The sequence below is a fragment of the Octopus sinensis genome, linkage group LG3 (genome assembly GCF_006345805.1).
Source record: "Octopus sinensis linkage group LG3, ASM634580v1, whole genome shotgun sequence".
In the NCBI taxonomy this organism is placed as follows: Eukaryota; Metazoa; Mollusca; class Cephalopoda; order Octopoda; family Octopodidae; genus Octopus; species Octopus sinensis.
In genome coordinates this window covers 161,762,854-161,783,965 of record NC_042999.1, presented here as the reverse complement: position 1 = coordinate 161,783,965, position 21,112 = coordinate 161,762,854, and the positions used below count along the sequence as shown (strand labels likewise).

Here is a 21,112-nt window from a genome sequence, read left to right as displayed (position 1 = left end):
ACTCTCAAGCATGCAGTGTACATACCTAACAAATCTCAGTGGCTGAGGTATGAAAAAGACTAACTGTGATTTTTTAACCAGCTAGTATTAGCAGCCATTTCTTCCTTAAATCCCATTTTACTGAATTAAAATATTGGATAAAGTGGTCCAAGATACATTATGCTTGAACACAAAGATAAAATGGTCATAAGTAGAATACCTTTGATGATTAAGTCGGCTGAGTCTCAGGGCTAACAATCATAACGAAATATATTTTAAAATGTGCTTCTGGGTTAATGATCCTAATTAGAATAATTTCTGACAAAAACAGAAGGCTACAAATTTGAGGGGAAGTTGATAACATGAACCCAATGTTTGATTATCATTTAGTTTATTGATCTAAGGATGAAAGTTAACTCTGGAACAGATTTGAATTCAGAATGTGAAAGGATAGAACTAAAGTCCATAAATATAATAATATTGTATATTTCTTACCTTTCTATACTTTGGTGAAGTGGATCAGAGAGCAACTCTTCTGCTATAACTCTGGTTTGTGCTGCTAGTGGACTGGTCAATATATTTCTTGTTGGAATGGATGGAAAGAGGTATCCAAATGCCGGTAGGATATCTTTGCTGGTTGGCATCAAGTGGAAACCGAGTAAGATGTCGTGTCTGGCACCACTCAAGTCCTGTATGATTAGAAGGAGAGCTTGTGAATTATATACAGTGTGTATGCATGGTCGGTTATACAAGAATTTTAATGGAAAATTGAAATGGGAGAATGGTGTAGAGAAATGAATAAGGTAAGCTTATTCATTTTTCTATACCTATTTCTTTAATACCCACAAGGGGCTAAACACAGAGATGACAAACAAGGACAGACAAATGGATTAAGTCGATTATATCGACCCCAGTGCGTAACTGATACTTATTTAATCAACCCCGAAAGGATGAAAGGCAAAGTCGACCTTAGCGGAATTTGAACTCAGAACGTAACAGCAGACGAAATACGGCTACGCATTTTGCCCAGCATGCTAACGTTTCTGCCAGCTCGCCGCCTTTTTTCTATACCATAAAAGAGATGGGAAAGCAACAATGGTAGGAGGGAGGTTACAATCAGTTGAACAAATCTCATTGTCTTATTAGAATATACTTTACTAACCTTTGGTAGATTACTACCACTTCAACTGCCTTTGGCATTATCATCACACCATCATTAACAACAGCTTCCTTATCACATATCATTTAAGACTGGGTTTTTGCTCAACTGGCCTCCGTGCTGGTGGCACGTAACAAACACCATCCGATCGTGGCCGTGCCAGCCCTGCCTGGCCTCCGTGCCGGTGAAACGTAAAAAACACCATCCGAGCATGGCCGTTCGCCAGCCTCGTCTTGCACCTGTGTTGGTGGCACATAAAAAGCACCCACTACATTCACGGAGTGGTTGGCATTAGGAAGGGCATCCAGCTGTAGAAACACCGCCAGATCTGACTGGCCTGGTACAGCCTTCGGGCTTCCCAGACCCCAGTTGAACTGTCCAACCCATGCTAGCATGGAGAACGGACGTTAAACGATGATGATGATGATGATATGTCAGATTATGTATAAAACAACATTACAAGTGAGAAGTGGAATCCTGCTATCTGATCATCATACTGAATACAACAACAGAATACCAACTTAAGAGTGTTTTCCCTGTTAAAGTAGAGGTTTACCCTCCTGGACTCAATTCTGCCACATTTCCTATATTCTTCCTCATCAATCTCCTTGCTCTCATTTCCATCTTCAGCTAAATCTTTTTTGGTCTTCCTCTTCCTCTACTTCCTTTCATATTCATTCCAGTCAGTCCTTCCAACCAATTGCTTTCATCCTTCCTCAGACCATCACCTAGCCATTTCATCCCATTTCTCTCACAATATTCATCACCGGTTTCGTGCACATTCTCTAGACCAAAGGTTCTCAACGGGGGCCATATAGTCCCAAAACTGGGTGCCATTTGGAGCTCGAGGGGGGCGTTTTGGGACAAAGGAGCACTAGGGGTGTGTGTTCAGAGACTGGGTGGGGGGGCTACTTTGCGTGTGTGTGTGTGTGTGATATTTGTGTATTCATGCAAAAAACAATACAGTTCCGGGTTCAGTCCCATTGCGTGGCACCTTGGGCAAGTGTCTTCTGCTATAGCCGCGGGCCGACCAATGCCTTGTGAGTGGATTTGGTAGACGGAAACTGAAAGAAGCCTGTCGTATATATGTATACATATATATATGTATGTGTGTGTGTGTTTGTGTGTCTGTGTTTGTCCCCCTAGCATTGCTTGACAACCGATGCTGGTGTGTTTACGTCCCCGTCACTTAGCGGTTCGGAAAAAGAGACCGATAGAATAAGTACTGGGCTTACAAAGAATAAGTCTCGGGGTCGATTTGCTCGACTAAAGGCGGTGCTCCAGCATGGCCGCAGTCAAATGACTGAAACAAGTAAAAAGAGTAGAGTACTTAATATGCATCTCTCTTAGCAGTATATAGAACCTGCTATAATTGTAATTTTCAAATAAGTTGTGTTTCTTGTAGCTTTGTAAAACCCAGCTTTTCAAGATTTGGCAGTGAGGCAGTCAGTTGCATAAATATGTGTCTAATAATAACTAGTGTAGATTTAAAGTTGGTTGTAGTATACCTTTTACCTTTTTACTGCTTGCTTGTTTCAGTCATTAGACTGCAACTAAGCTGGGCTGCTGCATTAAAGGGTTTAGTTGAACAAATTGACCCCAGTAACTTTTTTTTTTTAAAGTTGAGTACATATTCTATTAATCATTTTTCCCTAAACTGCTAAGTTAAGGGGACATAAACGAATCAACGATGGTTGTTAAGCAGTGGTGGAGAACAAATACAAAGACACATGCACACACATGCACACACACACACACACACACACACACACACACCACACACACACACACACACACACACGCACACACATGACATGCTTCTTTCAACTTCCACCTGCCAATTTCACTCACAAGGCTTTGGGTTGGTCTTGGGTTATAGTAGAAGACATTTGCCCAAGGTGGAACACAGTGGAACTGAACCCAGAACCATGTGGTTGGGATGCAAACTTCTTACCACACAGCCATGCCTGCAGATTTCTCATTAATTTTCAGTAGATACTTTTCTTTTCTTTTATCTTTAACATTAGGTTAACATCCGTTCAACAAGTGGTTTCTACTACTCTGCACAAACTACACGTCTTTGTCTGGTCTCTTATATTTTACAAAGGTTTTAACAGGAACATTTTGCCATTTACAAACAGATGAAATGGTCATAACAAGAATGACCTTTTACTTTTACTTGTTTCAGTCATTTGACTGCGGCCATGCTGGAGCACCGCCTTTAGTCGAGCAAATCGACCCCGGGACTTATTCTTTGTAAGCCCAGTACTTATTCTATCGGTCTCTTTTTCCGAACCGCTAAGTGACGGGGACGTAAACACACCAGCATCGGTTGTCAAGCAATGCTAGGGGGACAAACACAGACACACATACATATATACATATATATACATATATAAGACGGGCTTCTTTTTGTTTCCGTCTACCAAATCCACTCACAAGGCTTTGGTCGGCCCGAGGCTATAGTAGAAGACACTTGCCCAAGGTGCCACACAGTGGGACTGAACCTGGAAACATGTGGTTGGTAAACAAGCTACTTACCACACAGCCACTCCTGCGCCTATTCATAAATTTGTTCATAATTCAACCTTGTTCATAAATTTGTTGAATAGGGTTGACCTGGGGCTAAGAAAAACTATTAATAACAAACATAAACAATAAATTTGACTGGGGAGAGATAATTCAACATAGCAAGAAATATGTGTAGCTCTTGAAACCAACGAGAAAAGGAGGACACATTTAACAATGAAGTCCTGGGTACGCTACACCAGAAAAAAATATGGATGGGCATAGCAGGAACACTTCTGATCATAGCCCAGAGCCTACTGGTGGCTACTCAACAACTAGACAGAGGTATAGATCTCTGGATGACACCTGGTCATTTAGTTAATTATTGACATTCAACAAGTTTGCTGAGTGAAGACTGACCAAGAGTTAAACAACATCAATCAAGCTTCATCTCAGTGGAGATTCTACTTGACGACCAAGAAGTATTGGTAAAAGATACATATATGCCTATCGAGATAGCAAACAAGCATGAATGTGACATCCTGTCCTTCAATGCCTCTAATTATCTACAACGCCATCATACTCTATCACAAATCAAAATGTGATAACTAATAACCATCTAATCTATATATATAAAAGTGAGGTTGTGTGCTGTCTGTCTCCTACGATTTAGATTCCTAACTACTCCCACATTTTGCGGTGCAGTTTAATATAGTCGTGATTCATATCGAGCCCTTCTGGGTGTTAGCGCGCATCTACGATGAGTCTACGATTTAAAAAAAAATTTACCATCAATTTTCCCCATTTTTAATGCATTTTTGGCATATATAAGGGAAGTAACTCTCTAAAAATTTATTATTAAATCTCAGAACGTAAAAAGCTACAGTAACACCCCTCCTTTGTGGTTAGCCATATTGAGATGGCTATTATACTTTACATCTCTAAAAATGCTTATATAGTTATTTCCCTTACAAACCCGAGCAACGCCGGGCGATACTGCTAGTATCACATAAAAAGGTGAGGCTGATTATTTATGATATTTCCGATGTCAGAAATAACCATAGTAGTTTTAAATACAAGGATTAGGGAAGAATATTAGGGATTATTTTCTGGCTGATTGGATTGGAACTGGTGCTTTTAGAATATGTTTGCAACGAATGGAAATAGTAGTATCAATGGAAATAGTAGTTGTGATACCTGTGCCGGTGGCACATAAAAAGCACCATCCGAACGTGGCCGTTGCCAGCGCTGCCTTGACTGGCTTCCGTGCAGGTGGCACATAAAAAGCACCAATCCGACCGTGGCCGATGCCAGCCTTGCCTGGCACCAGTGCAGGTGGCACGTAAAAAGCACCCACTACACTCGCGGAGTGGTTGGCGTTAGGAAGGGCATCCAGCTGTAGAAACTCTGCCAGATCAGACTGGAGCCTGGTGCAGCCCCTGGCTTCCCAGACCCCGGTCGAACCGTCCAACCTGTGCTAGCGCGGAAAACGGACGTTAAACGATGATGATGATGAAGGAGGAATTTAGAGAATTGTTAGAGTGTTGGAATGAATGTCTGGCTTTTTACATTTTGAATTCAAATTCCATTGAGTTCAATTTTGCTTTTCCTCCTTCAAAGGTCAATAAAATAAGATACCTGTCAGGTACTAGGATTGATATTTCTCCCCTCTCTGCAAATTTTGTGTCTATGCTAGTAATGTTACTCTATAATGCCACAAGACATACGTATATATGGTTGTGGGTCAATGTATCTCCAAGTCACTGATACACTTTCAACTTTTCCTCTGTCTTTCTGTCTCTGTCTCTGTCTCTCTCTCTCTCTCTCTCTTGCTTTCTATCTCTCTCTCACTCTCTCTCCCTCTCTCTCTTTCCCTCTTTGATAAAACTATTTGTGCAGTACACACAGGTAGATTCTATGTAAATAGAATGAGATCTTAGTGCATTCACACATATTGCTGTATATCTTGAACATCAAGCCTGTAATCATCTTAAAGTTCCTGGAATTAACATATACTCTACTAATTCTGACAAATGTGTCAAATTTGCAAAATAGGTGTTTAAGTTTTGACTCTGCCCTTCCCCTGCTTTCAACCTCCATTGTGCAATTTCATTCACATGTTTCTAACAATAAAGCAATGGCAAGAAAATGAAGCTTGCCTGGGTCAGGATTCTTTATTTCCAGACACTGAGTAATCATTGGTCATTGACAAGCCACTTATCCAACTGGTTGTATTTTGTTAGAAATAGATACAAGGTTTTACAAATTTCATTGTAGGAAGGGCATCCAGCTGTAGAAACACTGCCAGATCAGACTGGGCCTGGCACAGCCTCCTGGCTTCCCAGACCCCAGTTGAACCGTCCAACCCATGCTAGCATGGAAAACGGACGTTAAACGATGATGATGATGATGATGAATCAAAAGACACATTCATACACAATCAATTATTTCAGTGTGTTTGCGTGCGTGCATGCGTGTGTGTGTGCATGTGTGTGTGTGTAATTGGAAGACTGTGTGTAAGGCTCACAGTAGCTTATACATGTAAGTCTTTCCTTTCTACATCACCAATACACCACCAACGTTGTCCAAGGGAAAGACAACAACTATATTCTCACCAGTATTGCTATCAGATTGCATAGAACCAAAACGGAGACTGCAAAGAATCCCACCAAATGCTTTGGACATGAATTTAATTAGCAACCCAAAAAGGATAAACGGTATTGGCATTGGCATGATTTTAACCTTAGAACACAAGGTGTCAGAACAAAATCTGCACTTAGATAACTCTTCCAATTACACACACACACCAATGCATGTACACATACACCTACACACACATCTGCACATATATATATATGTACACAACAGTAACAACAACAAAATGTTCCAAGGCCATAATAGTTTATCTGTATACATCATGGTTCCCATCTTGAGATAATGTTTTCAAGTTAGATGCCCTTTCTACCATGCACTATTTTGGTTGCCTCCCATAACATGCAGGGATATGGTGAACCTATTTTAATATCTAGTCACACACAGAAATATTTATATACATATAACTTAGCGGCTCAGCAAAAGAGACTGATAGAATAAGTACTAGGCTTACAAAGAATAAGTCCTAGGGTCGATTTGCTCGACTAAAGGCGATGCCCCAGCATGGCCGCAGTCAAATGACTGAAACAAGTAAAAGAGTAAAAGAGTATATATCACTTCACTTCACTTTGACCGACCAGTCCGTCAGGCGTCCATTTGACACCGCTGATCACAGCACGCTGTCCACTCCTCTCTGGATCGCGCCTTTCTCATCCACGTGATCCCAATCGTCCTCTTGAAATCATCACTCCACCGTCGTGGAGGTCTTCCGGGTGGTCTTTTCCACTCACGTGAGTACCACTTGACAACTGCGTGCGTCCACCGATTATCGGTGAGCCGGGCGACGTGTCCAGCCCATCTATACTTGCTGCGTGTATACTCTGCGATGACATCTCTCATGCCGGACTTCTTTCTGATGATCTTGCTACTTATGTGCTCTCTCAATATATTTTTATTAATGTATATATACTCTTTTGAGAGAAAAGAGTATCATCATCATCATCATCATCATCGTTTAACGTCCGTTCTCCATGCTAGCATGGGTTGGACGGTTCGACCGGGGTTCCTGGGAAGCCAGAAGGCTGCACTAGGCTCCAGTCTAATCTGGCAATGTTTCTACAGCTGGATGCCCTTCCTAACGCCAACCACTCCGTGAGTGTAGTGGGTGCTTTTTACGTGCCACCTGCACAGGTGCCAGGCGAGGCTGGCAACGGCCACGGTCGGATTGGTGTATTTTATGTGCCACCGGCACGGAAGCCAGTCGAGGCGGTGCTGGCATCGGCCACATACACTAATAAAAAATATATAGACATGCACACAAGTCAATGAAGAAACCTTTACAGATTTAAATATACCAGTTGAATTCCCCTTAAACTATAACTTAGCATCTTAAAGAATGAAAGTCTACAATAGATAATGGAGTTGTAGATACACTGTCTGAAAATAAGTATAATGCTTGGGATTCATTGATTATGAGTCTGTTTGATGAAAGCTGAACTGGATCTAAGTAATCAATAGAAACAGAAAGGAACAAAGGTCCTTCTTAAGCCAAAGGCTGATAGGGCCAGTTTCCATGGATGAGACACCAGTCCATATCAAGGTTATTCATTTTGCCACCTGACTGGACACAGTGCAATGCCCCAGTCCAGAAAATCAAAACACAATCTTACAATAGTGAGTGCAACAGCCTAACCACTAAGCCACATTCCCCCCACAGGTCTAAACAATAACTATATACAAATACTCTCTTTACTCTTTTACTTGTTTCAGTCATTTGACTGCGGCCATGCTGGAGCACCGCCTTTAGTCGAGCAAATCGACCCCGGGACTTATTCTTTGTAAGCCCAGTACTTATTCTATCAGTCTCTTTTGCCGAACCGCTAAGTGATGGAGACGTAAACACACCAGCATCGGTTGTTAAGCAATGCTAGGGGGACAAACACAGACACACAAACACACACACACACATATATATATATATACGAGAGGCTTCTTTCAGTTTCCGTCTACCAAATCCACTCACAAGGTATTGGTCGGCCCGGGGCTATAGCAGAAGACACTTGCCCAAGGTGCCACGCAGTGGGACTGAACCCGGAACCATGTGGTTGGTTAGCAAGCTACTTACCACACAGCCACTCCTGCGCTCACAATTTATGTATAAGTAGTAACAAAAAGACTCACAAAACACTCAGTGATTACAAATATTTATACATATTTTCTTGTACACTTTTCTACACAGACATACACACAATTTATGTAAAGATTTAGATACACACAAAATCACATGTCGTAAAATAACAGAGCAGTACACATATTTACAGAAGTGTGTATCGGATCAGAGAGCTGAGAGTTCAGACATGTACAATACAGTCCAGAACAGGCTTTGGCAGTAATATCTGCATGATCTACAAACAGAGTTGCTAGGTTAAGGAGAATCATTTTATACATACACACATAAGGAAGGTCTGAAGGACAGAAAAAGAAGGCAAACTTTTACCTTATTATACATTATTTACAATGGATGGATATTGAATATAGAATATAGAATATAGAATAGTATTAAACTTTTACCTGTAACATGCGTTTACACTTGGCTCTCAAGATATATAATTGGCCAGTGATTGGTGAGTAACTTATAGCCTTGTCCAATTTCACTACAGATTCCTGCAATGTAAAATGCTACAGTTAATATTATTGTTACAAGGGAACATTCATATTGCTTTTGCTTTAATTAGATACAGAATCAAATAATAATGATGTTGATGGTAGTCTCTTTTATTGGCCAAGACATTGAGGACAAAGGACAAATTCAACACAAAAAAGGTGGGAGTTACATTGATCAAACAGGAGTCAACACCAGTTGGAATTGGAAGCACTCCGTCGGTTCCGACGACGAGGGTTCCGGTTGATCCGAATCAACGGAACAGCCTGCTCGTGAAATTAACGTGTAAGTGGCTGAGCACTCCACAGGCACGTGTACCCTTAACGTAGTCCTCGGGGATATTCAGCGTGATACAGAGAGTGACAAGGCCGGCCCTTTGAAATACAGGTACAACAGAAACAGGAAGTAAGAGTGAGAGAAAGTTGTGGTGAAAGAGTACAGCAGGGATCAACACCATCCCCTGCCGGAGCCTCGTGGAGCTTTAGGTGTTTTCGCTCAATAAACACTCACAATGCCCGGTCTGAGAATCGAAACCGCAATGCTATGACTGCGAATCCGCTGCCCTAACCACTGGGCCATTGCGTCTCCACAGTCAACACCAATAAGGATATAACAAAAAATATGAAAAAAAATATCAAATAAATAAACAAATTCCTTGATAGTGGGGCAGTTCATTTAAGGTAACTTCAGGAAACTACCACACAAAAAGGCTCGGATTACTCTGCCATCTCCAAGACCTCAAATGTTTTCTCGCCCTCTTTTTTTCCTCCTACTTAGAAAATAAGTATCAGAGTAAACCCCTTCAAACTCCCTATTGTTGTCACTCTCATCCATCTTTCCACAAATACATTGGAAGGCAGCACCTTCCTCTCTACCCTCACTTTCCTCTATACTGATTTCAAATTTTGACACAAGGCCAGCAATTTCAGAGGAAGGGGAAAGTTGATTACATCGACCCCAGTGATTAATAGTACTTATTTTATTGACTCTGACAGGATGAAAGGCAAAGTCGACCTTGGTAGAATTTGAACTCAGAACGGATGAAATGCTGCTAAGCATCTTGTCTGGCATGCTAATAATTCTGCCACCTCACTGCTTTAAACTTTCTTCTGTATTGTTTACACAACTTGGTCCCACAGCCATCAAGCAGAAAAATACTTGCTTCCCTTTTCTATCAAAGGAAGGTGACATGTCAATCTTCATTACAGACCTGTTGGATAGCTGGATTTGTCCTGCACATGATTGTAGCTGTTTGACACAGGCCCACCAGTCACGTCTGCACAGATATTGAGTGATGGCCTGAAGAACTTGTCTTCAACAGGTAGCACAGCAGCACTGCCATACCAAGGACTTCTGGAAGTTGTTCCTGGCTTTAAAGCCCTCCAGGAGAGACCACTCAGACTGTTCTTGTTGATGTCCAGAGTCATTCTTAAACCAGTGTCACTCATTCTTTCAAGTATCCCTTTATAGAAATCTGGAGTTCTTTTCTCAATGATGGCCTTGCCCTGCTCATACAAGGCTAGAAGCATCTGGTGACATTGTAGATGCTAATGAGCATACAATATTAGTCTACAAATGATCCTTGTCTGCAGCTCAGTCAAAGAAATGAGTTGTGAAAAGTTGTGTGACACAAAGAACATCCACACCAGTTTACTCTTGTTTTCATTGCTGTCAGCAACACCATTACAGTGATTCAGATACTTCTGCAGGTGTGTTGGCCTCAGTGCATGCTGGTGCAACATCAAGGATGGCATCCCAAGGGTTGGGTGTTGACAGTAGATAGATTTCTTGATTATCAGAATCTGATGACTCTTCCATAAAAAGTGAAAAATCAAGCACTCCTTTCTAGTCAGATGTTTCTTGGGCCATAGTATGATGATCAGGCAGTAGCAGTGACCACCAAAGCAACGTGTGCATTTGCTACTTCTGCCTGAACTTTCAGGGTGAGACTGGTCACCCTATTCATGACTTCTTCCTTGTTCCTATCCACCTGGAGATTCAAATTGACAATTCCCCTGCCAAAGCCAGATCTGTAGCCATCGGTAAGAACCACACCAGGAAAATCAAACAGACAAATGATGAAATTGAAATTGTAGATAGAAAAACAAAGGAACTGCCAACAATCTGCAGGGTCTTCCACCTACAAAACAGATATTGAGACTATTTCAACAGAAAAAATGGAAACAGAGGATTGTTAATGTGGAAAAAAAAACTGTGTGGAAGTTGAAGTGGAAAGATTATGATGTTACTGACAGTGAATAAGTATTTCTGAGAGCTGAAAAAAAGAAAGAGGATATATTGGCTGCAGGATGAGAAAAAAAGGGATGTTATTGGAAATAAGAAACAACATAATGAACTGAATAAGTTATATGGACAGCTTTTTTTTTTCAAAGTCTTGAGATAAGAAGATATTTAAAAAAACACTAAGGCGCAGGAGTGGCTGTGTGGTAAGTAGCTTGTTTACCAACCACATGGTTCCGGGTTCAGTCCCACTGCGTGGCATCTTGGGCAAGTGTCTTCCCACTGCTATAGCCCCGGGCCGACCAATGCCTTGTGAGTGGATTTGGTAGACGGAAACTGAAAGAAGCCTGTCGTATATATATATATATATATATGTATGTGTGTGTATGTGTTTGTGTGTCTGTGTTTGTTCCCCTAGCATTGCTTGACAACCGATGCTGGTGTGTTTACGTCCCCGTCACTTAGCGGTTTGGAAAAAGAGACTGATAGAATAAGTACTGGGCTTACAAAGAATAAGTCCCGGGGTCGATTTGCTCGACTGAAGGCGGTGCTCCAGCATGGCCGCAGTCAAATGACTGAAACAAGTAAAAGAGTAAAAGAGAAATAGAGTAAGTATCACTCACTAAAAAACTCAGCAACTCATTCACTAACTCACTAATACACTCACTAATGTATTCCTTAATTCATTCACAAATAAACTAACCGGCCAGCCAACCAACCAACCAACCAGCCAACCAACCAACCAACCAACCAACCAACCAACCAACCAACCAAACCAACTCACTAACTCACTCACTCACTCGATCAATCAATCAATAATGCACTCACTTATAAACTCACTAATTTGTTCACCAATTTATTAACTCACAAACTAATACATTCATTAACTCGCTCACTACATCACTCGCCAACTCACTAATTCACTCGCTAACTCACTCACTAATATGCTCAAGAACTAACACATTAACTCATTAACTAACATGCTCACTAATTCTCTCACTAACACTAACACACTCACAAACTCATTAACTACCTCACTAAGTCCTTTACTATTTCTCTCAACAACTCACTCACTAATACACTCACTAATTCACTCATTGACCCACTTGCTATTACAATCACTGACTCACTCATTAACTCATTCATCAACTCACTAACTAACTGACTAATACACTCACTAACTCACTAATACATTCACTAATTCATTCACTAATCAGCCCATTAGCGCAATCACTAACATTGTTACTAACTCAGTTACTAATACACTCACTGACTCACTCACTAAGGCAATTAGTAACTTGCTCCCTAACTCACTCACTAACTCACTGACTTATTCACTAATACACTCACTAACTCACTCAAGAACACACTCACTAATAAACTCACTAATTCACTCACTAACTCACTGACTCATTCACTAATACACTCACTAACTCACTCAAGAACACACTCACTAATTCACTCACTAACTCACTGACTTATTCACTAATACACTCACTAACTCACTCAAGAACACACTCACTAATAAACTCACTAATTCACTCACTAACTCACTGACTCATTCACTAATACACTCACTAACTCACATCACATATCACCCACTAACTCTCACACTAACTCACTCACTAAAACACTCATGAATTCACTCACTATGTCACTTTGTAATGCACTCATTAATACATGCACTGAGTTACTCACAAATACAATTAGTAGCTCACCCCCTAACTCAATCACTAATACACTGATTTACTAACTCATTAATACACTCATTATATCCCTTACTATATAGGGTGTTCTAGCCACTGAGGAGCATTGAGCTCACAATCCTGAGGTAATGAGTTCAATTCCTAGACTGGGCCAAGTGTTGTGTTCTTGAGCAAGACACTTTATTTCCCATTGTTCCAGTTCACTCAGCTGTAGAAATGAATTGCGACGTCACTGGTGCCAAGCCTTTGCCTTTTTTTTTTTTTTTGGATAACATCCATGGTGTGGAGATTGGAAGCTGGTATGCATGGTCAACTGCTGGTCTTCCATAAACAAGCTTGCCCAGACTTGTGCCTCAGAGAGTAACTTTCTAGGTGCAACCTCATGGTCACTCATGACCAAAGGGGGTCTTTAACCTTTATCTCCCTTACTAATGCATTCATTAACTCACTTACCAATTCACTCAAAAACACACTCAATAATACCCTCATTAATTCCTTCACTAACTCATTTACTAACTCCTTCACTAATAGCCTGACTAATAAGCTTACTATCTCATTTAGTAGTGCACTCATTAATACACTCAATAACTTACTATCTCATTTTTTAATACACTCACTCACTCAGTCCTGCCCTCCCTCTCTCCCTCCCTCCCTCACTAGCTAATACACACACTGACTCACTCAGTAATACAATTAATAACACACTCTCTGACTCACACAATAACTGACTGACTATCAGGTTATCCTGTAAGTAATGTCCAGACTTCTATATTTTCAATTTGTAAATGCTTTCACAGTATTTTAGAATGTCTAATGGCATCAAGTAATATTTATATGTATTTGGACATATTTAAACTAATTAAATTTCATTTTGCAGGATAATCTAATTGAAATTTCACAAATTATAGCTCTTCAAACATAGAAGTGTCTAAGGAGCATTTGAGGCACACATTACTTTATGAGTTTAAAAAAAGGAACTCAGGAGCTGAAGTGACTCAAAATATTCACTCAGCTTATGGAGAAGAGTACCTGAATAAAAGAACTTGCAGAAGATGGTCTGTAAAATTCAGAAGTGGAGATTTCAGCCTTGAAGATGAGGCCCAAAAGGACATCCCTTTGAGTATGATGACAAGATACTTTTGGCAGGACTTGAAAAAGATCATGCAGTTTCAGTAGAAAGAATTGGCAAGTAAGCTTCTTTTAAGCCATACAACTGTTCACTACCATCTTCACTGGGAAGGTACCAATTCTCAGAAAATGGGTGCCTCATGATTTGTCTGAAGCCAACTGCAAACCCCAAGAGGATATCTGCTTTTCTCTCTGTTCTCATGAACTCATCTAGTACTTTTTGGACAGACTGGTGAGGAAAATTGAGTCTTTTATTATCAAAATGTTAAGCTTTGTAGACATTGGCTTGGTGAAGGGGAAAAAGCCCAACCACAACTCAAAAGGGAACTCCATGCAAAGAAGGTTCTTCTCTCTGATTTGTGGGATTGCAAAGGAGTAATCTACTTTGAGGTGCTTCCAACTAATGCAACAATTAATGCTCAAATCTACTGTCAGCAATAAGAGCATTTGAATGCTGCTTTGAAGAAAAAAAGGGCCTGGAGGAGTGATGTTTCATTAGCACAATGCAAGACCCTGCATGGCAGAGATCACATCACAGAAGATCAAGGAACTTGGCTGGCAGAAAATTGCTCAGACCTTGCTCCTTCAGACGACCATTTGTTCTGTTGTTTTCAGAATCATTTGGATAGATTAACTCTCGAAACAACCGAGGAAATCGAAAATGGCCATCCAGAATTCTTCTCTCTTCGAAGCCAAAATAGTTTTTCATTGATGGGATTGAAAAGCTTATGAATAGGTGGAAAGATGTCATAAATAATTATGGAAACTATATTGATGATTAGGTTTCATTAAAATGTAAGATTTGATGGCTTGTTTTCCTTATTTAATCCTTTCGTTACTGAATTTATTTTGAGATGCTCAGTGTTTCTTCCAATTATGTTAAATATAACAAAGAATTAAGTAAAATAACATCGTTATCATTAAGCTAGAGTTAGGGACATAAATTGTGACTAAGGTTTGGTGGAAGGTTTTAATTCAGAACTTTTGAAAACCAGACATTTGTACTAAAGAGCCAGAGCCGGTTTCAGCTGGGTTGGTAACGAAAGGGTTAAAACCTAAACATTACTTATGGGATGACCTGATGCATTCACTAAAACTCTCACTATTTCACTCACTCAAGAACTCACAAACTTTCTCTAATACTGTGATGAAGTCCCTCAATAACTCACTCACTAACTCACTAACACACTCACTGACTCACTCAGTATTGCAATCACTACTTCACTCCCTAATTTGCTTGCTATCTCCTCACCAACTCACTAAGTCACTCACTAAATCACTCACTAATACATGTACGAACTTGATCACTGACTTTGTACTCACCCCTAGCTGATTAGGGGAAAATTTGGCGGACAAGCAGTCTGAAACTGAGGACAGACACTTTTGCCGTGAGCTGTAGAAGAGTCCAATCAACTGCTATGGGGTGGAAGTCACCATTAGGCTTTACAAGACCAAATAGTTTGGCCCAAAAAAACAAGGGGTGAATGTAGAGAACAACACACTCAGATGAGGACATGTTGAAGAAGTGGGTTAGGTTCTCCAAGAGTTCAAGACTGGCATCACTGGCTGACAGAGAGATAACATCTTTGGGATGCTGGGATTGTAAGCCATCAATCCCAGTCCCAGAGCCCAGAGGTGAAAACAGGTTGTAAAAAGCCTGGTGGGTTGTGGGCCAGGGTAGTAGTCATCAAGAGGGGCCAGAGGATGTCTCTCCAATCAATTGAGGGAATCATTTGTGCACTGAGTGAGGGAAGACAGAGAGGAGAGGAAGCAAACAGCCCCTTTAATGTGAAATTCACTGAAGTTGACATTAATGGCTTCCTTTAAGTTAAGAGCAGGAGTGGCTGTGTGGTAAGTAGCTTGTTTACCAACCACATGGCTCCGGGTTCAGTCCCACTGCGTGGCACCTTGGGCAAGTGTCTTCTACTATAGCCCCGGGCCGACCAAAGCCTTGCGAGTGGATTTGGTAGACAGAAACTGAAAGAAGCCTGTCGTATATATGTATATATATATATATGCGTGTGTGTGTTTGTGTGTCTGTGTTTGTCCCCCTAGCATTGCTTGACAACCGATGCTGGTGTGTTTATGTCCCCGTTACTTAGCAGTTTGGCAAAAGAGACCGATAGAATAAGTACTGGGCTTACAAAAGAATAAGTCCCGGGGTCAAGTTGCTCGATTAAAGGCGGTGCTCCAGCATGGCCGCAGTCAAATGACTGAAACAAGTAAAAGAGTAAAAGGGTAACCATTGTTTGGATCTGTACTGATCCCTGACATGAGATGAACAGTGGTTGGGGTGGACTCGAACAGCTCGAACTGCTGTTTTAGGGAAGACATTAGGGGTCCAGTATTTGCATTTGTCATATGGAGAGAGAGACCAGAGGGAATAGGAACAGTTTCTGCCAATCTCTGGTGTTGTTGGATAGAGAGACATTCTTCAATAGCTTGGAGAGAGCATGGGCAAAACAAGTCCAAGCTCCCTTAGGGATCTGGTTGATGTGCTTCAACTAAGACAAGCTCTAGAGGATGGCAACAAAATCCTCAATAAAGATCTGGACATCAGAGCAAGGTTCTGCCCTTAATTGATGTGGGGTCCCCCATCCCCCCGCTTTGTTTTGTTTCTGTTTTACTTCTTTTTCTTTTTTCTTTCTTTTGCTATCTTTGTTCCTCTTTCCCATTTTCTTTTCCTGGTTTTGGATTTGTATTTTTGCTGTGGTTTTGTTTCATATACATACATGATATATTTCAATAAAAGTATCACAGAAGAAAAAGAAGTGGTTGTAGCAGCAATAGTGTATGTAGTAGTAGTAGTAGTAGTAGTAAGAAGAAGAAGAAGAAGAAGAAGAAGAAGAAGAAGGTGGTGGTGGTGGAGGTGATAAAATGATGTTAATAAAAGTCATGACAATATTGATATATTGATTAAGGTGGTGAGTTGGCAGAAACGTTAGCAGGTCGGGCAAAATGCTTAGTGGTAGTTCATCTGTCTTTATTTTCTGAGTTCAAATTCTGCCACGGTTGACTATGTCTTTCATCCTCCCAGGGTTGATAAATTAAGTACCAGTTGTGTACTGGGGTAGTTCTAATCAACTGCCCCCCCACCCCAATAAATTTCGGGCCTTGTACCTAGAGTAGAAAAGAATATCAATATATTGATTTCTATCGAAACATTAGCAACAACAACAATAATCCTTTCTACTGCTCCTCAGTTTGCTGGGTCTGTAAGCTTCCATAAGCTTCCCTTCCAGAATGCTTAAATGCATAGACATTGTAACCCATATACTCATACCTTTACTCTTTACTCTTTTACTCTTTTACTTGTTTCAGTCATTTGACTGCAGCCATGCTGGAGCACCGCCTTTAGTCGAGCAAATCGACCCCGGGACTTATTCTTTTGTAAGCCCAGTACTTATTCTATCGGTCTCTTTTTGCTGAACTGCTAAGTGACGGGGACGTAAACACACCAGCATCGGTTGTCAAGCAATGCTAGGGGGACAAACACAGACACACAAACATATATATATATATACGACAGGCATCTTTCAGTTTCCGTCTACCAAATCCACTCACAAGTCATTGGTCGGCCCAGGGCTATAGCAGAAGACACTTGCCCAAGATGCCACGCAGTGGGACTGAACCCGGAACCATGTGGTTGGTAAGCAAGCTACTTACCACACAGCATAGTTTCTCTCACAAACACATTCACATATGCATACACGCTTACAGCTTTGCTCTCTGTACACAACAGCATACAGATATACATATGCATGTACATTCTAACATAATGGTACACACACACACATGCACACGCGCACACACACATGCACACACACACACACACACACACACCACACACACACACACAGACACACACACACCACACACACACACACAGCTGTATATACAGACAGAAATTCAAAATATTTCTCTACCTCAAAGTTTCGGTCAGTGTAGTACTGTAGTGCTAACAAGTAACAGAGTTCAGAAATCCTAGGAAAATGTTTCCTGTCCAAGGGATCTAACTCCAAGGCTTGTTCATAGTCCTGCAGAGCAAAATTGTAATCTCCCTTCTGGAAAAAACATTCTGCAGAAGAATGAGAGAATGAATACAGATAAGGTTGGGAAACAGCAGAGGCAAAGATTGTTCATTTATTAAAGAAACTGATATCAGAGAAACTGGATATTGTTGCTAGATCAAACAGATCTAGGATTAAAATTTTTAAAAATACTAGCAGTATCGCCTGGCGTTGCTCGGGTTTGTAAGGGAAATAACTATATAAGCATTTTTAGAGATGTAAAGTATAATAGCCATCTCAATATGGCTAACCACAAAGGAAGGGGTGTTACTGTAGCTTTTTACGTTCTGAGATTTAATAATAAATTTTTAGAGAGTTACTTCCCTTATATATGCCAAAAATGCATTAAAAATGGGAAAAATTGATGGTAAATTTTTTTCAAATTGTAGACTCATCGTAGACGCGCGCTAATACCCAGAAGGGCTTGATATGAATCATGACTATAAGATACCCGGTTTTGGTTAAACTGCACCGCAAAATGTGGGAGTAGTTAGGAATCTAAATCGTAGGAGACAGACAGCACACAACCTCACTTTTATATATAAAGAAGATATGTGTGATCTGAGAATGATTTGGTGACTGTTTGAGCATGCCGAATGACCGTCTAGACCAGTGGTTCTCAACTGGTGTCCATATGTCCCTGGTGAGTAAGGGTCCATATAAGATTTTCTGGTTAAAATTTATCTGCAATAAATTGATTATACACCTACAATACACAAAACAAGCTTTCTTACACAGAAACTAATAATATTTAATCATAGAAAATTTAATGGGCTCTTTTAAGCATCGGATGGCTAGGAGAGTACATCCAAATAAAATAGGAATCAGAGGAGTCCAAAGGTAAAAAATGGTTAAGAAACACTGTTCTAGAGACTCTCTCACATTGACTTTCTCACTGATGGAAAAGAAACTGATGTGTTGGTGGTGGTGGTGTCAACCAAAAATTAAATACTGCACTTCAATAGTTTAAATAAGTTTGTATCTTGTGGGGAGAGATGGAATAAAATATTTAAGAACTGACATTTTGTCTGAAACTGAAATTTTTGAGTTGAAAAATTTCTTTTGGTTTTTACATTAACAGGAAGTTAAACTTTAATGAAGGAAAAGAGAATACAAACACTAATCAACTCCAAATCACCAGTGGTACTTTTAGATGTTATGTGGTGTCATCTGATGAGACTGTTCAGAAGGCTGTAATGTTACAGTGGTAGGAACCCGGTAAAGAATGTATAAAATACAAGGTGGTAACTTTAAATATGTTTATTGTGGTCACACACATATATACACACAAGCTGAATGGAAGTGGTTGATGTACATTTGTTCATATATCTACATGCGTCTGCGTGGGTTGTATGTTAGCTGTTAACCCTGGTGAGGAAAGCTCATGAGCAGTGCAGTGTGTTGTGCTGTGTAGATGTCATTGACGATGTTGGCGAGAGACCTCATGGTCTTTTATAGCTGACAGGTAGGCTCAAATGCAATTTGGAAAAGACTGTCTCACGTGATTTATTTGAAGGTTGTGATTGGTTGGGTTGCATATTGACGTGCGATAGAGTAAGAGACAATTTGCACTAATACCAACCAATTGGAGAGCTAGACACAACAGGGTCTAAAACAGCACCCAAAGGTTAGCTGCTACCTGCTACGTTTGTAAGTATGTAATACAAGAGAAGAAGCTCACTAGAGTTCGCTACAAACAGTCCCCAACCCAAGTCATTTTGATGATAAAAGGAAGATATTTCTGTAGCAAAGAGGTAAAAAAGGTCACATAGCCAGCAAACCTTGATGGGAATGCAAAAAATCAAAGTAAATGAGAGAATATTGGCTGCTGTGAGAGTGAGCAGTGCCAAGAATTTGCCTGCAAAGCAGTGAGTCATTTGCAGAGGCAAGGCTGTAGGTGTTAAAAAAGTGACAGTGACTAGCGAAGCGAGTTAAGCCATAAAGATGGTGGCAAAAGAAGGAAGTTCCGACATGCAAGAGACTTTGTGTTGATCAGGCACCAAAGCAAGAAAATGTATGGAATGCTATGATATGCAAAGGCAAAAAAAGGCGTTTATAGGAGGTAGTTTGTGCTTCTTACAAATCAGAGAAGAAACACATGACAAAAACATGTGAGGAGATTTTTGCCGGATGAGGAAGGGCTTGAGAAAAACTTTCTGCTAGAATAAACCTAGAAGTGTGTTGGAGTGGATAGCACGAGGCAGACAGCATGTATGTATGTATGTATGTATGAATGTTGAACAATAAACTAAAAAAAAAAAATATGAGCAAAACACTTAACAATCAAAAGGAAAAACGTTCAGCAAAGAAAGGTGTCCATCAAATAGAACAAGTTAGTGTCCACATCATGTTGGGTCACCACTTTAGATGGTTAGGTGGTGATGGAGATGGAAGTCGCTGCAATGTGGTCAGTGGTTAGACCTTAGAAAGTCTGAAACCAACAGACGTTGAGACTAGAAAGAGGTGAGCTTTTATAGCTGACAGGTAGGCTCAAATGCAATTTGGAAAAGACTGTCTCACGTGATTTATATAGTAATATCTGACACAATGATATCAAACCAATGTAAAACATGCTATCTTTAAGATAGCATGTTTGCACTAGTATACATATGCACACACACACAATGATACAGAAAGAGAGAAAATATGAATGCAGTGTCTCTAGCAGCATAAGTCAATTCTCTGGAACAGTCACTGTCAAGAAAAGTTAAGAAATGTAAATAGTCTGAGACAATTCCTTCGGCCAATAAACCGATCTGCCAGAATGTGTCCTGTTTGTGTAGCTGGTATTTTGGTGAGTGGAGGTAGTGCCTGTGTGGGTGGGAGTGTTTGTAGAATGATGGTGTGTCAGCAAGTGGCATAAATGTTTCAGAAAAGGCCTTTTTTACTCTGTCGATAGAGACAGTCTATTTTTTTCCTGTGAATGTCCACAGTGAACAGTTTCGGTGTGCTTCTAAGAACACAATAGGGTCCTGTGTAAGGGAGGTGTGCATGGTCCCTTGATGGCATCATTTCTTACAAACATGTGAGTCCAGGTAGAGATATCCAGAGGTACTGTAGAAGGAAT

The 21,112-nt window shown here is 40.5% G+C and overlaps 1 protein-coding gene across 1 annotated transcript in view; it reads right to left on the bottom strand.

Moving 5' to 3' along the window:
- Positions 1-21,112, bottom strand: part of LOC115209581 (tetratricopeptide repeat protein 16-like) — a 132,266-nt gene that overhangs the window by 69,174 nt on the left and 41,980 nt on the right. The window contains exons 8-10 of the mRNA XM_029778019.2: positions 17,902-18,053; positions 8,810-8,902; positions 475-668 (exon numbers count right to left, since the gene is read on the bottom strand). Of these exons, the coding sequence (XP_029633879.2) occupies positions 475-668; positions 8,810-8,902; positions 17,902-18,053 (439 nt within the window). The remainder of the gene's footprint in view (positions 1-474; positions 669-8,809; positions 8,903-17,901; positions 18,054-21,112) is intronic.